This window comes from Mustela putorius, unplaced genomic scaffold, assembly GCF_011764305.1.
Source record: "Mustela putorius furo isolate JIRA1106 unplaced genomic scaffold, ASM1176430v1.1 tig00003859_pilon_pilon_pilon, whole genome shotgun sequence".
NCBI lineage: Eukaryota > Metazoa > Chordata > Mammalia > Carnivora > Mustelidae > Mustela > Mustela putorius.
Genome location: NW_025422011.1, coordinates 21,752,071 through 21,769,657, shown reverse-complemented (window position 1 = coordinate 21,769,657; position 17,587 = coordinate 21,752,071). Strand labels below are relative to the sequence as shown.

Below are 17,587 nucleotides of genomic sequence, written 5' to 3'. Positions count from 1 at the left end.
GCATAATAAAGTTTGGAATTATTAAATGGGTATATTATCAAATTAATCAGTTCAAAAGTAGCTTTTACTTCCAGAAAGATGGAATAGAAAAAAATTTTCCTGTTCCTTCTGCTAAATACTTTTAAAAACCTGGGCATTATATATAAAACAAGAAAACTCTGAAAGTTAGAAGAAGAAAACTGTCTAGTGACTGCAGGACCCAAGGGACAACTAACTGAAGTTAGTTTGCTAGGTTTTAGTGAGAAGACTAGGCTTTAACCCCTGTCTGGTGATAACAGGATGCCTCAAATCCTCCTAGAGTTTGTGTCAAAGAACTCTGAATGAGGAGCCAGGACTTTCATTCCCACTGGATGTTAACATGTCCATCTCTCATAATCCCCTGCATGAAGTCGGTGGAGACCATGTAAGCAGCTAGACTTCCTCTCTCATCAGTAGAAATAAAGTGCCCAATCCTTTTCTGCCAGGTTGGTATTAGAGGTAGCCCAATGGAGAGCCAGTAGTTTCATCATGTGGGAGAAAAGCTACCTCATTATCTCTCCCTGACAGTGAAGGCCATGTGGGGAACAGGAGGAGGCACCCTTGCCCTTTTTAGCCAGATTGGGATCAGTGAAGGTCTAATGGTAAGTTTGAACCCCCAACACCAGTCACCATTAATGAGAAACACTTCTACCACCTTTACCACCATTTCATGTCCACAGAGGCTAAGTGGGGAACCTGGACTTCTACTTGCATCAGCTAGTAATCATATACCACCAGAGTAGTATCAGAGGAGACTTAATAAAACATAAGGTTTAGGGAGCCTGGGTTCAGGTCATGATCCTAGAGTCCCAGGATCTAGTCCCACATCGGGCTTCCTGCTCACTTGACGGGGGTCTGCTTCTCCCTCTGACCTCTCCCCCTCATGCTCTCTCCTCCCATTGTGTCTCTCAAATAAATAGATAAAATATTAAAAAAAAAACAACAAAAGGTTTCAATAAAATCTACTCATAATATAATACTCAAAAGTTCTAAAGTCCAGATTTCTAGAGGAAAGTCACATGTAATACAAGACCCAGAAGGATAGCAGCTTGAATGCGAAAAGACAGATAACAACGCTGAGGTGACCTGGATGTTATAATTATTTAGATAAGGATTGTAGAGCTACATGATAATGCTTCAGTGAGTATTTGTGAACATTCTTTGAACAAATAAGAAAATAGAATTCTCAGCAAAAAAAAAAAAAAAAAATGAAGAACATAATGAAGAACATAATGGAAAGCTTAAAACTGAAAAATAGATTAACTGAAATAAAAACAAAACAAACAAACAAAAAAAAAACCTCAACAGCAAAGTGGAAATGATAAAAGAAATCACTGAATCTGGAGATAGAATAGAAATTTTTATTTGTCAAAAGAGCTAAAAGTGCAAATTCAAGAATCTGAGGGAACCACAGAAATAAGTAAGTCCAAAGAAATTCACACCAATTCACAAAACTAGATACAAGAAAAAGAAAAGTTGAAGGCAGTGAGAGAGAAATAACGTCTTAACTACAAGGGAACGATAATTATAATTGCTGTAGATTTCTCATCAGAAACTATGAGGCTGAAGGAACTGGTACACATGTTTTTTCAAATACAAAGAAAGAAAGAAAGGAAGGAAAAGAAAAGAAAAAGAAGAAAAAGAAAAAAAAGCCAATCCAGAATTCTACAGCCAGTGAAAATATCCTTAGAAATGAGCAAGACATTCTCAAGAGAAGGAAGTGAAGGAAGACTGAGGAAACTTTTTACAAATTTTTACCAGCACATCTACCTTAATAGATTGATCAAAGGAAGTTCTCCAACAGAAAATAGAAAGAATTTTGTAACATGAGGGAGGAGGAAAGAAACAACAACAGGAAGAATAAAAATAAGATTTCATCCTCTTATCAAACTTATGTTTGACAGTTGAAGTAAAAATTTTAAGAACATCTGATGTGGTTCTCAGTGTATGCAGAGAAATATAGAAGATAATTATAACAAAGTCTGGGATATAAAGAAAGGTGAGGATTTTATGTCTTACTTGAGAGAGAAAGCATGTATACTGTAGACTGTGATAAGTAATGTATATATAATTTAATATAAAAAGCAACCATTTTTAAAACTATATGAAGAGATACACTCAAAAACTGTTTCGAGGGACACCTGGGTGGCTCAGTGGGCTAAAGCCTCTGCCTTCAGCTCAGGTCATGATCCCAGGGTCCTGGGATCAAGCCCTGCATCAAGCTCTCTACTCAGCAGGGAGCTTGCTTCCTCCTTTCTCTCTGCCTGCCTCTCTGCCTACTTGTGGTCTCTGTCAAATAAATAAACAGAATCTTTAAAAAAACAAAAACAAAAACTTTCAATAAATAAAAGTGGAATTATAAAATAAGATTTCAGTAACCCACAGGAAGTCATGAAAAGACAGAGAAACACAAAATGGAGGGAACAAATAGAAACCAAAAAATAAAAAGGAAGAATTAATCTCTAATGTGTGTCAATAATTACATGAAATGTAAGACAGATTTGAAAAGTGGCTTAAAAAGCATGACAATAAGAATTAAAAATATACGTTATGGCTGAAGATATATGCAAATGTTAATAAGAAGAAAGTAGAGGTGTTACATTAATATCCTATAAAGTATACTTTGGAGCAAAGAAAATTACTGGACAGAGGGGGACATTATATAATGATGAAAAGGGTCCATTCAACAATAAAACATAGCAATGCTAAAAGTTGTATGCACCAAATAATAGCATCACAATATGTGAAGCAAAAACTAATATAATGGAAGGAAGTAATACACAACTCTATAATTATAATTGGAGACCTCACCTCTTTCTTAACAACAGATGAAAAAACTAAATAGAAACCAGCAAGGGTATAGGTGGGCTCAACAATAGGAGAGGATTGTTATCCAATGGGATATAATTGACATTTATTGACTATTATACCTAACAGCAGAATACACATCCACCTCAAGTGTTGATGGAATATATGCCAAGAAATACCATATCGTGAGCCATAGAAAAACCTTAACAAATTTAAAATAATTCAATCCATGCAGAGTTAGTTCTCTGACCACAATAAAGTCAAACTAGTAATTGGTGCAAGAGAGAGAACAGGAACAGCTCCAACAATTGGAAACTAAACAACATACTTCTAAACAATCTGAAGGACAAAGAAAGTCTCAAGAAAAAAACAAAACCAAAACAAAACAACATTCAACTGAATAAAAGTGAAAATACAATATACTAACATTTGAGGGGTGTAGACAAAGCAATGCTGAGAGGGAAAATGTAGCCCTAAATGTTTGTTAGTAGAAAGGAGAAGTCTCAAGTCAATAATAAGCTTCCATCTCAAGAAATAAGAGCAAAACAAACCCAGAGAAAACAAAGCCATGGAAATAACAAAGGTAAGAGCAGAAATCAAGGAATTGAAAATTGAAAAATGTTAGAGAAAATAATTGAAATGAAAAGCTGTTTTTTTGAAAAGATAATAAAATTGACAGACATTTAGCAAGACTTACCAAAAAAGTATAGGAGAGAGCGAGCAAGGGAGAGAGAAGAGATAGACATACTATCAGGAATAAAATAAGGCATATCACTATAGATTTTGTAGATATCAAAATTACAATAAAGGAATACTAAGAATAATTCTACACATATAAATTTGACAACTTAAATAAGGTGGATTAATTCCTTAAAATCACAAGCTATCTTAACCCATTCAATATTAAATTGATAATATGAATAGTTCCACAATTATTAAGGAAATAAAATGAGTAACTTAAGAACTTCTTCCCCCACAGAAATCTCTAGGCCCAGATGGCTTCACTGGAGAATTCTGCCAAATGTTTAAAGAATAATTAACACCAATCTCTTCCAGACAGTAGAAGAGGAATGAACACTTCCTAATTCATTTTAGAGGCTTGCATTACCCTCGTACTAAACCAAACAAAAATAGTACCAAAGAAAAGAGAGAGAAAACTACAGACTAATATTTTTCATGATCACAGACACAAAAATCTTTAGTAAAATACTTTAGTAAAATACTTTGCAAATGGAATATGAAAAGAATAGAATACCATAACCAAGTGAAGTTTATTCTGATGGAAGGCTCATTCATTTTCCAAAAATCAATTGATGTACTTGATTATATAAAAAGGATAAAGAATAAAAATCAGATGATTTAATTTTTTCAGAAAAATCACTTATTTTTTATATACACCCACATATTTATCTATATCTATATCTGTATCTGTATCTATATCTAATCTCAGAAAACTAGAAATAGAGAGGAACTTTTTTACCTGAAAAAGACCATCAATAAAACAATAGCATCATATTAAGCAGTAAAAGACTGAACGCTTTCCATTATGGTCAAAAAAATGACAAGAATATCTTCCTTTATCCCTCCTATTAAACATAGTACTGAAAATTCTTATAATAAGGTAAATTAAAACACATATGGATAAGAAAGGAATAAAAACTCTGCCAGATGACACAGTGGTCTAAACAGAAAAATCTAAGAACTCTACAAAATAAACAAGCAAAACCAACCCCTCCAAAAACCAAAACCAAACCAAACCAAAACAAAAACCCCAAAAAACCCTCCTGGAACAAAGAAGCAAATTTCATACAGAAATCAATTGCACTTCTATATATGACCAGTAAACACATGGAAGCCCAAATTGGTATATGGGTTAATCAATTCCTATCAAAGTCTCAGCAAGACTTTTTATAGACATAGACAAAATTATTCTAAAATTTATATGAAAATGCAAAGGAAGTAGAAGAGATAAAACAGTTTTGAAAAAAGAAAGTGGGAGGAATCCTTTTTTTTTAGCTACAGTTTAATCAAGATATTGTGTTATTTCCAGAGAGAGGCATGTAGATTAATGAAACAGAATGGAAACTTCGAAACTAGCCCCACACAGTTACTCCCAAATGATTTTGGACAGATGAGTAAAAACAGTTCGATGGAGAAAGAACAGTCTTTTCAGCAAACGGTGCTGGAACATTTGGATATATATAGGCAGAATTATGAACTTGAACTTTAACCTCACACCTTATACAAAAATCAGTTCAACACTCATCACAGATTTCAATGTAAATCATTAAACTATACAACTTTTTGAAGAAAAAATAGGAGAAAACCTTTGGGAAGTAGGTCTTTGTAAAGAGCTATTAGACATGACACAAAAGCATGATCCGTAAAAGAAAAATTGATAAGTTGGACTTTTTCAAACCTAAAAACTTTTGTTTTATGTAAGATCGTAGTAAGAGGAACAGACAAGCCACAGATCTGGAGAAAACATGTGCAAATTGCATATCTAAGAGATCCCTATCTACAGTATTATAAAGAAACAGCAAAACCCAGTATTAAAAAACAACCAGCCCCAGTGAGTGAAATACACGATGATATATTTCCTTAAAGAGTATATAGATGGCAAATAAATACATCTGGCAAATAAAAGATGTTCAATAAGACTAACAATTAAGGAATTGCAAAATAAGACCAAAGTGAGCTATCACTATATGCCCACGAGAACAGCTAAAATGGAAAATAGTGATGATACCAAACAGCAGTGGAGATGCTGAGAAACCAGGGCTCTCATACATGGTTGGTAGGGATGGAAAATAGGAACAGTCACATTAGGAAACTGGGGTAATTTCTTTTCTTTTCTTTTTAAAGAATTTATTTATTAGTTGACAGAGGGAGATCACAAGTAGGCAGAGAGGCAGAGAGAGAAGGGGAAGCACGCTTCCTGCTGAGCAGAGAGCCGGATGCAGGGCTTGATCAGAGGACCCTGGAATCATGACCAGAGCTGAAGGGAGAGGCTTAACCCACTGAGCCACCCAAGCGCCCTGTGGGGCAGTTTCTTAAAAAAGAAAAAAAAAAAAAAACTAAACATACACTTACCCTATGACTCAGTAATCACACCCCTGGGCATTTATCCCACAAAAATGAAAACATAATCACATGAAAATCTTGAAACAACTGTTTTGAGTAGCTTTTATTGTAATAGTTCAGAGTACAAATAACCTGAATGTCCAACAGTAGGTGACCGGTTAAATCAATTGTGCCATAGCTCACCATGGACTGCTACCTACCAATAAAAGGAATCAATTATTGATATGCACACAGCCGAGATGGATCTCCAGGGCATTAAACTTAACGAAAAACGAATCCCAAAGGCCACATACTGTATGATTCTATTTTTATATCTCTTGAAATAACAATATAATAGAGATGGAGAAAAATTAGTGCTTGTTAGTGGTTATGGATGTTTGGGGGAGAAATATAGACATAACTCTTAAAGGAGTAGCACAAAGGAGATCCTTCTGGCTATAATTGCTCTGTGTAAAATTGGACTGGTTCTTACTCAAATGTACAGATGTGATACAACACAGTGCTATGCAGCTATGCACACACATTGTACTCATGTCAGTTTCCTGGTTTTGAGGTTGTATCATAGTTATACGAGGCATTAATCATTGGGGGAAATTGGGTGATGGGCACATGAGATTTCTATCTTTGCAAATTTCTAGGAATCTATAATTATTTCACAATGAACAGAAAAAAATAAATACAACTTATGCAACTTTTCCTCAATGCCAATTTGATTTCCTTTTATCGACTCAAATGCTATAAAAATGAAAAATCTACATATTAATAAGAGAATATTCACCCAAGCTTTGGATTGAGGCAAAGATGACCAGAATAATTCAATTCAAGATAGAATACATATAAATTCTAGGCTCACTATTTTAAAATTTTCTTACACTTTCAAATGATCCCTTCTTTCACAATTGCTTAAACTTGAAAAGGACTGAATTCTAGACTATTACTTCTGATCTGCAGTTGATGTAGGTCATCACTGAAAATTGTTAGTATTCTTTTGGAGATCCAGAGAATGCATGTGAATTAAAAATTTATGGGATGATAAATATATTAAATTTATGATATGATCACTAGGAATTAAGCAAATATTAATTTTAAAATGTCAACATATATTGAAAACTTCCCACGTGTTACCATATTTAATTTCACTGTGCTAAAATGGTGGCATGGAGAGGTTAACTTGCTCAAGTTGATATGTATCAAGTCATTAGTTTTGCATAACTGAAGAAAAAGGTTATGAAGAGTCTTTAAAATGAGATTAAACTAGTTTGCTATACCCATAAAATTCTGGTGTTGGGCTTCTGAACCCAAGCAGGCTGATTCTAGAGCTTGCTCTCTTAATCACTCTACAGTATTACCTCTTTAAGAATCCTGCTTTAAAAAATCCTGTGTAGAAGTACTTTTTTCCCCCTGAATTTCAATTTCCAAACAATTGCTTCTTATGTTTAGAATAGTCGGGATTGCTACTTAGTTTCTATGGTGATGTACAGATCTGAATACTGCCTCATTTTTGTTTTGTTTTATTTTTGTTCTTGCTACTAGAAGTTTCCATCAATCATTCATCTATTTATTCATTTCATTACATTTTGTACCATTTCATTCCATTCTATAATGGTTGGGGTCAGGGAAAGAGGCAGCCTGAGACAGGAAAGTCACAGCTATGGAAGGGGGAAATGTAGAATTGAGAACAGCACGGATTTTCCCTTGGTCTGAGACTAAGGTCAGTGACACATTAAACAATGAAATACTCAGCAAAAATTATGAAGGAACCTATGTGAATTTGATTTTGCAAACTGAAGATACACTCACAGGTTTTGATTGGAAAGTCACAACAGGTTCATATTACTTAAAGGGAGAGGTCATAAAGTGACTAGCCTGGTTGCGTTTGGGACATTTAATGTATTTTTTTTTTTTGTACGTTCTTTTAAGTAAACAACTGGCCGCTTTCTACCATAAATGAAAAAGATTATTTTATGAGGAGTCAGCATAAGGTGAAGCTATAATAGATTTATATATTATCTTAAAGGCAGAAATATAGGTGCACAATTTATTATTAGAGGCTGCTACTTTAGAATTGAGGGATAGAGATATTCATTAGCTCATATCTGATGTATTTAGGTGAGTTAATGGGATCCATTCAAGGTCCATAGGCAGAACACACATCAGTGAAAAGAGGATTTTGAGCATATATTTACTCTTTGACTCAGTTTACCATAGTTCTTCCAACTGTTTCAGCATAGCTTTAATACCATAGATGACATCTATCTTTTCATGGAATTTATTTTGAATACCGTAATATGAAAATCAATAGGTGTTCAAAATTCTTTTCCTTGTCCTCCTTAAGAAAACAGATAAATTAGTTTTGTTTTGTTTTTGTTTTTGTTTTTCTTGTGGCACCTGGGTATAATGATGCTGTTTGTGATTTTCCAAGAACCAGGTAAGTGAATTTCCTCATCTAGCTATGACTTTAAGGTTCTTTTTTGCTGACTGCTGCTTCTCCATAGCAACCCCTGGTGCCTGACACCAGAGACCACAAGAAGTGATCGGGTGTGGCTCCAGGGGTGTGTGCTGTGATGTGCAGTAGATCAGGGAATATGAGGATTTAAAATCCAATATACAGAGGCCTAGCTATTACTTTAATTATAAGTGTTCTGTGTGTATTTATAGCCAAGTATGGCTTTTTTTCTTGGGTTGTAAGTGCAGATCCTTAAGAATTCTGGTGGTGTGTTTCCTAAGGTATTTACTTTATTTAATAAATTAATAAATAAAATAATTTAATTATTTAATTTAATAAATATTTGTTTAATAATCCCCCCCAAAATGTTGAAAGGCCTGAAATAGCCGGTTAATTCTGCCTTTCCTTGTGGTCCTGCTCACGACCCAACATCATTCAAAGGGTAGTACTCTTTGCTAATTTCTCTATAATATAGTAGTTTCTTAACCACTTCTCCCATCTTGGGTTTTTTGATTTGATAAAGGTACCTTCAAAATTCTCATTCTTTCTCAAGCTCTTTCTGCCTGCATGTGCGCGTGCGCACACACACACACACACACACACACACAGTTTTGCATTCAATTTCAGGTGTTCTGGAAGTTCTCTGAATTGCAGATTTTGTATTTCTGTATTGAGAACCTAGAGTTTTTGTAGTTGAAAGTTATATCCTCCCCACTGCATTATTATTAACAGCATTCTGTCTTCCCCATGTTACTGTTAGCAGTCCCTGAGCAGCAGAGAGACCAGCTTTCTCATCAGTGAAGAACCAGTGGTAAGCAGCCATCACTATACTTTCCTGCATGGACACAAATGGGGTATTATTGTGTAGTCAGAGCGGGTGATGCTCTCTTTCCCAGGTCAGTTATCTTTCAGGTCCTCATACGTGATATTTGAGAATTAATTACTTTGGGAAAAAATCAGTTTCTTATGGGGAAAAAAATAATATCAAACATATCTATGAGAAATACATATAAATATAAAGCATGGTTGTTTGCTTGCATTTTAATTTCTCAGTTTTACAAATGAGAAAAAATAAGAAGGATCTCAGAGGCTTAATGACTTGACCAAAATTATCCTGACGTTGAAGAGGTGGATCCTGGACTAGAGCTCTAGTTTCTGAACTGTGGTTCAGTATTCTTTCTTCCTATTTCACCCCTTCAGTCCTTTCCCCTTTGAGTACATGCATAAGAAATATCATGAAGTACAATTTATTTAATAATCAAATTTGAATATCAATTAAGAGGTTAGTAAAGGGATTTAAAATTTTTCACTAATTGCTTAGTAAAAAAAAATGATGCTGTTTGGGAAGATGGAGAAATAAGAGTTATATTCTTATACTGACAATTTTAACATGGGTGATGTTTTGCTTTCCGTTAACATACTGATCTGTAATGTTCCAGAATGAAGGATGTGGGGTGATCAAATTATAATAATTGAAACTTTGTTGGTTCTTTCTTTTTTCTTTTGGATTATGTAAAACATTTATATTATTCCAAAGTTGAAAGCCATAGATCAAATAAGGTTTAATGGAACCTAAAGCTTATGCTATTTTGCTGTCACTCTTTAAGAAGAATAACGGAACAATAATAATTTACTTTAAAAAATTTACAAACTATTTGACCATGAGGACGTATTGTTAGAATGTCCTTTGAAATACTTGGAGAGGCTGGTGCAAGCAAGAAGCGTAAAGAAGAAAGTAAATAAATTTACCTTTATTAGCTTGAAGTTAAATCTATGTGAGGATGAAACTGTAAAACACAGCATTTTCAGAGAAAATTTTCTTTTTTGTTTTTCCTCTTAATCCTCTGTAGTAATCATTTGTACTTGGGTTATCCTTTTAACGTGTCCTTTACTTTTCCATTCATAAGTGTGTGTGTGTGTGTGTGTGTGTGTGTGTGTGTACAAATACATCTGTATATTTATATTACTCCTACTTCTTACACTAAAGGCAGCATACTGTATGTACTGGTCTGTTCCTTCGTTTTCACTTAACATAACCTGAGTTCATGCAATATTGTATGTAGATTTCATTCCTATTCATTTGTATGTTGCATGATATTACATTGTGGGGGTTTGGCATGGTGTATTCATTCAGTCCCCTTACTGATGCACATTTGAGTTGTTTTTAATCTTTTGTTATCACAAATATTGTTATAATAAATACCCTTGACAGTCAATCTTGATAATATTCTAGCCAGTGTTAAATAAGATTTCTGCATAAAAGAATAAACATATATGTAATTTTGCCACATATTGCCAAATTCCCCTATGATTTACCTTTCTGAAATGTAGGAGGATGCCTGCGTGTTGTCACGGGTTTAGATTTCTGCCTGTCTGGCATTGAGAAGGTTAGTGGCTGTTGGGAGCTCCATCAGTTAGCTGTGTATCTTAGTGTGGTTTATTTATTTTTCTTAAAGATTTTATTTTATTTATTTGACAGGGAGAGATAGATCACAAGTAGGCAGAGCAGCGGGCAGAGAGAGGAGGAAGCAGGCTTCTCGCTGAGCAGAGAGCTGGATACGGGGCTTAATCCCAGAACCCTGAGATCGTGACCTGAGCTGAAGGCAGAGGCCTAACCCACTGAGCCACCCAGCCACCCCCTTAGTGTGGTTTAAATTTTCCTTTCTCTCAGTATGAGTGGGACATCCATCTTTTCCTGTGTTGATGGTCATTTTACCTTATTTTTTCTGGATAACTCTGTTCATTGATTATATCTATTTTCCTGTCAAACTGTTAGGTGTTTCCTTTTTCTCTTGAAAAAAAATTTTTGGAGCTGTTTACATATTTATTGTTAATCTGCTTGTGATATGAGTTGTAAATAATTTCCCCATTATGTCATATGCTAGTGATTAAAATTCTAGATTCCAAATGATTTGAAAATTATTTATGATAGTTCATTTTTTTTTGATGACATTGTCTTTGGTTAAACAGTAAGTTTTGGAAATTAAACAGTAAGCTTCTTTTTCAAATAAACTTTTAATTTGAGTACAGTTTTAGATTTACAGATTTACTTTGAATACTGTAGTACATCAAATTTCTTACACCCCATTTCCATTTTCCCTTGTTATTAGCATCTTTAATTAGTATGGTACAATTAATGAACTGTTATTGGTACATTATTATTAACTGAAGTCCATACTTTATTTGGATTTCTGTATTTTTTCCCTAATGTCCTTTTTTCTATTTCAGGATCCCATCAGGATACTACGTTGCATTTATTTATTTATTTTTAGGTTTTTATTTTAATTCCAGTATAGGCAGCATACAGCATTTTATTAATTTCAGGTGTGTAGTATAGCAGTTCACCACTTCCGTACATCACCTGTTCTCATCACAAGTGCACTCCTTAATCCCCATCACCTGTTTCCCCCATCCTCCCACCTCCTCCCCTCTGGAAACCATCAGTGTGTTCTCTGTAGTTAAGAATCTGGTTCTCGGTTTGTTTCTCTTTCTTTTTTCCCCTTTGCTTGTTTGTTTTGTTTCTTAAATTCCATGTATGAGTGAGATCATATGTATTTGTCTTTCTCTGACTGACTTACTTCACTTAGCATTATACTCTGTAGCTCCATCCATGTTGTTGCAAATGGAACAATTTTATTCTTTTTATGCCTGAATAATATTCCAACGTATATATATGCCACGTCTTCTTTATCCATGCATCAGTAGATGGACACTTTAGCTGCTTCTGTTATCTTTGATTAATGCTGTTATAAAAATATGGTGTCATGTATCCCTTTGAATTAGTGTTTTTGTATTCTTTGGGGAAATACTTAGTAGTATGATTACGGAATGGTAGGGCCATCTATTTTTTAACTCCTTCCAGAACCTCCATAGTATTTTCTACAGCAGCTGCACCAGTTTGCATCCCCACCAACCATGCATGAGGGTTCCTTTTCCTCCACATCCTCCCCAACACCTGGTTGTTTCTTGTCTTGTTCACTTTAGCCCTTTCTGACATTGTAGTTTTGATTTGCATTTCCCTGATGGTAATGAACATCTTTTCATGTGTCTGTTGGCCATCTGGATGTCTTCTTCGGAGAAATGTCCATTCATGCCTTCTGTCCATTTTAAAATTGGATTAGTTGTTGTTGTTGTTGTTGTTGTTTTTAGAAGATTTTATTTATTTATTCATGATAGACAGAGAGAGAGAGAAAGAGAGGCAGAGGCAGAAGGAGAAGCAGGCTATCTGCAGAGCAGGGAGCCTGATGTGGGACTAGATTCCAGTTCCCTGGGATCATGACCTGAGCCGAATGCAGATGCTTAACTGACTGAGTCACACAGGCACCCCAAGATTATTTGTTTTTTTTGAGTAGTTTCAGTTCTTTATATATTTTAGATCCTAACCCTTTATCAGATATGTCAAGATATTGCAAATATCTTCTATTCTATAGGTTGCCTTTTATTTTTTGTTGATTTTTCCTTTGCTTTGCAGAAGCTTTTATTTTGATGTAATCCTAATAGTTTACTTTTGCTTTTGTTTCCTTTGCCCTAAGAGACTTAGCTAGAAAAAAGTTGCAACAGCAGTGTCAAAGTGGTTACTTCCTTTTTTTTTTTTTTAAGTGGTTACTTCCTATAACCCCTTCTCTTCTAGGATTTCTCACATTTAGGTCTTTAACCCATTTTGAATTTATTTTTACTACACTGTATTTAGTAGGCATGTCTCCTCTTGGCTGTGACAGCTTCTTATACTTTTCATGTTTTTGATGACCTTCACAGTGTTGAGGAGTACTAACTAGACAATTTGTAGACTGTCCCCAAATTAGGATTTTTCTGATGTTTTTCTCATGATTAGACTGGAGTAAATGTGTTTTGGGGAGAAAGACAATAGAAGTTAAGTGATATTTTCATCACATTATATCAAGTGTATGCCCTGTCAACATGACTTACCATTCTTGATGTTAACTCTGATTGTCTGGTTTAAAATAGTGTTTGTAATTTTACTCTGCTATAAAGTTATTCTTTTTCTTCTCCCTTTCTATACTATATTCTTTAGAAGAAAGTCAACCTATGAAGCCGACACTTAAGGACTAGGGGGTTGCGTTTCAAGTTCTTAAGGGTAAATGAACTATTTAGAATTCTTCTATACGGAAAATTTATCTCTCATTCATTCATTCATTTATTTCTATCATGATGGACTCAGATATTTATTTTCTATTTTGTGTTACAAACCCAATACTATTTATTTATTTTTTTGCTCAAATTGTTGTGGCTGTGGCTATATGGAACTTTCTTAACCCTATTAATTTCGTTTTGTTTTGTTTTTAACATTTACTTACTTTGTGGCACTGCAACGTGCCCTAAACTCATTTTATTCATTCCTTGTATCAGTCCTGGAATCAACCATTTCTCCAGGGAAATTTTCTTTTAATGTCACAGAAATATCACAAAAAAAGAATATGTATCAATTAGGGTGCTATCAGCCATAATCAGAGTAGGATAATATGGGGAGGTCTGAATAAAAAACTTTTACAAATATAGGGTGCTAGAGAATGCTGCTATGTATAGCTATAGTATTCATGTATCAATTATTATTGATAGAACTGAAGGGATTAAAAAGAGAGCATCATGTACTGACAAGATTCTTGAGAGGTTCAAAGACCTTGAGTGGAGGGGATACAGCCTTCCTGAATCTGACCTCGGGAAGGAAGACACTCATTCTCTGTCTTCTCTTTAATTTAATTTTTAATTAATTTTAATTGATTAATTAATTAAGTTAATCAATTAAAATTAATTTTTAATTTAAAATCTTAACAGAAGATTTTTTATTTATTTGACAGAAAGAGACACAGTGAAAAAGGGAACATAAGCAGGAGGAGTGGGAGAGGGAGAAGTAGTCTTCTTGCGGAGGAGGGAACCCGATGTGTGGCTCGATCCCAGAACCCTGGGATCATGACCTAAGCTAAAGGCAGATGCTTACCCACCAAGCCTCCCAGGCACCCTGGAATAATTAGTTTTTTTAACATAGCTCCCTTGCATGACAAAATATATTTTAGGCTTAATCATGAAATGAGTAATAATGTTGGCCAGAAAATAAATACATCAGTGGACATTTTATATTATTACATTTCATGTATGTATGTATGTGCACACACACACACACACACACATGTTCTTACTAGTTAAAACATTTTTAAAAGTAAGTATGTTATTAAAAAAATAATAATGAATATTTTAACATTATATTAGTTGAATTTTTGGAAAAAAGGGAGCAACCTTATCCCTGCATATTGGTCTATCTCAGCAATGAATTGCAGTTGCCTGTTTGGGGGCCTTTTACAAATGTGTCATTGGTGTATTTAAAATTGAGCTTTGCATATTTATAGTTAATATTGTATAGCCAAATTTGTCAAATATACTCATAGTTGATAAAAATGATATATTTTATTCATTTTATCTTTTAAAATTTCTTTCCCATAAAGCAATGGATAAACAAATAGGAAGACTCTTAAGTATAAGGGATTAGAGATTCATAAAATCCCATTTCACAGTGAATTCCCAAGAAGTCATAATACTTCTCATGTCTTCAATTTTAGAGATCTGCTCTATCACTTCAAATGTCTTCAGAGTGGAAAAAAAAAATTCCATTTGAACTACCTTCACCAGAAAATGCATCCTAAATTCTTTTTGCAAAAAACATCCAAAGCTTTTCTTCTACAAACTACCCTCCGCCAAAACCACACCAAAACTAAAACAAAGAAAATGACCAAATGAGAGGGAGCATTGACATTATTTTTCCTATTTCTATAGGAGTGTTGGGGCACCTGGGTGGCTCAGTCAGTTAAGCATCTGACTCTTGATTTTGTCTGAGGTTATGGTCTCAGGGACATGGGATCAAGCCCTGTGTTGGGCTCCAAGTTCAGTGGGAAGTCTGCTTGGGATTCCCCCTCTCACTCTCCCTCTTTCCCTCCCACTGCTCATGTGCTCTCTCTGTCTCTCTCATAAATAAATAAATAAATAAATAAATAAATAAATAAATAACTTTAAAAAAAAGGGGGGGGGACTGGCTACTTCTTGGTGAAATAGATTGAGAAATTCAGATACTGAAATTTTGATTTTTCTTGCCATGTAAGACCAGAATCTTTTGTCATTTTTCCTAGGATTCTTCTCGTACGTCGGATTCTCTTTTTATGTGCAAATATCCATTTTCTTAAATTTTTTACTACATGGTTAATTATTCTATGATTTTTATGTGCTGGTCTTTGAGGAATTAATTAAATTAATTAAAGCTTGGTGTTTCACTATACATTCTTAAGGTCCATTGCAAGTATATGGAAATATTTCTGTCTGATTAGCCCATTTAATATTTCAAACTAGAAAAATAGATAGAAAGGAAATTCCACATGGCTGTTACTGTATATTTTGAAGCTATAGTTTAAGCATAGAAATATGTAGAGACCACAGGGGCTGAGACTATGAAATACACTCAAAGCAATCTTCAAGGAAGTTACACATATACTATCAAAGCAAAGTCTGTTGCCCAATCCACAAGCATTGGTATATCCAGATATGTTTACACATAACTGGGGATTCTCCAAATTAACTTCCATTTACTAAATTGAAACTTACATATATAATATTAAAACTTGTCAGATACAACATAGAATTTGTTTAGGATTTAGACAAACATATTTTTCAAGAAGGAATATTTACCAGTGTCCTAAGAATTTGCTGGTAGTTGATTTTTGTTGTTTTTATTATTTTATTGGGTGAACACTAAGGGTGTGCAAGCCTTTTGTGTACCTAGTTGATTCTGAGTCTTTATTACCATTTGCTGATAATTAGTAAGAATCTACCTGATAACATTAAACAAATAGAGTACCCAGTGTTTGGCACAAAGAAATTAAGATATGATAGCTTTTAATTAGTTTTAATTAGTTTTTAATTGCTATGGCTTTTGTTTAAATTTAGGACTTGTGTAGGATCCACTCAGTAGTGATTTTTGTAATTTGTAGATTGAGTGTCTCCATCCTTAACCTCAAGGGTTAATGTAGATTTAAATGTGAAATCAAATCCTCAAGAGCAGCTGGGCTTGGTCTTGCTTAGGAATTCAGAGCACTGAATGGCTTCCTGTATTACAACTCCCTGAGTTGTACTGATTTTCATTCGCTTACAGTATTTTTTACCAGAATTGTCTGGGATACTGGACTTTCATACCCTGCTCCTCTGTCACCAGTGATACAGTAGTGGAGACAGGAGCCAGAGTCAGCAATTTCTCAAGTGCTTCCTGCTCTCCCACACTGAGTAGTGCCTCCATTGGTCAGTAACTGGTCTATTGAAGACATTCAAAAATGGCCAAGGAAGGGTGTGAGAAAAAAAATACATAAAGAGAGAGGAATGCAGATGAGTGATCAGAATTACATGTAAAGAGAGAACGATGCCATTGACAACTCCTACTATGTGGCTCCAGTAATTCAGGTTATCAATACTACTCCTAAAGAAAGGACTCTAAAGTATCTTCATATGAATAAATTAGATTAAATTTAATGAATTGAAATTACGTAGGGAAAACTTTTATGAAAAGTTTATAATTATATGAAAGTTTATTTTAATATTATAGTAATATTATGAAAAAGTCAAGAAACTGCATACATTAAATGATTTACTATATTAAAAAATTCAGTGCTTGAAGAAAGCCAGAAAAAAATACATTAAATAGTTACTAAGGTAACAAGGAAATAGCACTGATTTTAAAAAATGCCTTTTCGGGGCGCCTGGGTGGCTCAGTGGGTTAAGCCGCTGCCTTCGGCTCAGGTCATGATCTCAGGGTCCTGGGATCGAGTCCCGCATCGGGCTCTCTGCTCAGCAGGGAGCCTGCTTCCTCCTCTCTCTCTCTCTCTCTGCCTGCCTCTCTGCCTACTGTGATCTCTCTCTGTCAAATAAATAAATAAAATCTTTAAAAAAAAAATAAAAATAAAAAATGCCTTTTCATTAGTTTCAGTGTTACCCATTTAAACATAATTTAGCACATGATGGAAATTTATAACAAAGTTATTAATTCTATAATTTTTTATCACTGGAACATAATTTTATCTTTTTGTGATCAAGTCCTTTGCTGGTGATCTTGTAATATATTTAAAATTAAGTTTAGGGGCACCTGGGTGGCTCAGTTGGTTAAGTGGCTGCCTTCGGCTCAGGTCATGATTCTAGGGTCCTGGGATCGAGCCCCGCATCAGGCTTCTGACTCAGCAGAGA

At 34.5% G+C, this 17,587-nt stretch overlaps 1 protein-coding gene across 4 annotated transcripts in view; it reads left to right on the top strand.

Moving 5' to 3' along the window:
* The window catches only part of ANO5 (anoctamin 5), a 95,799-nt gene that overhangs the window by 11,553 nt on the left and 66,659 nt on the right, over nucleotides 1-17,587 (top strand). For 2 of the 4 annotated variants that reach the window (XM_004752151.3, XM_004752145.3), the window contains exons 3-4: nucleotides 8,333-8,338; nucleotides 9,117-9,167. In XM_004752151.3, coding sequence (XP_004752208.1) covers nucleotides 8,333-8,338; nucleotides 9,117-9,167 — 57 coding nt within the window. The remainder of the gene's footprint in view (nucleotides 1-8,332; nucleotides 8,339-9,116; nucleotides 9,168-17,587) is intronic. The other 2 variants (XM_004752152.3, XM_004752146.3) reach the window with 1 other exon arrangement.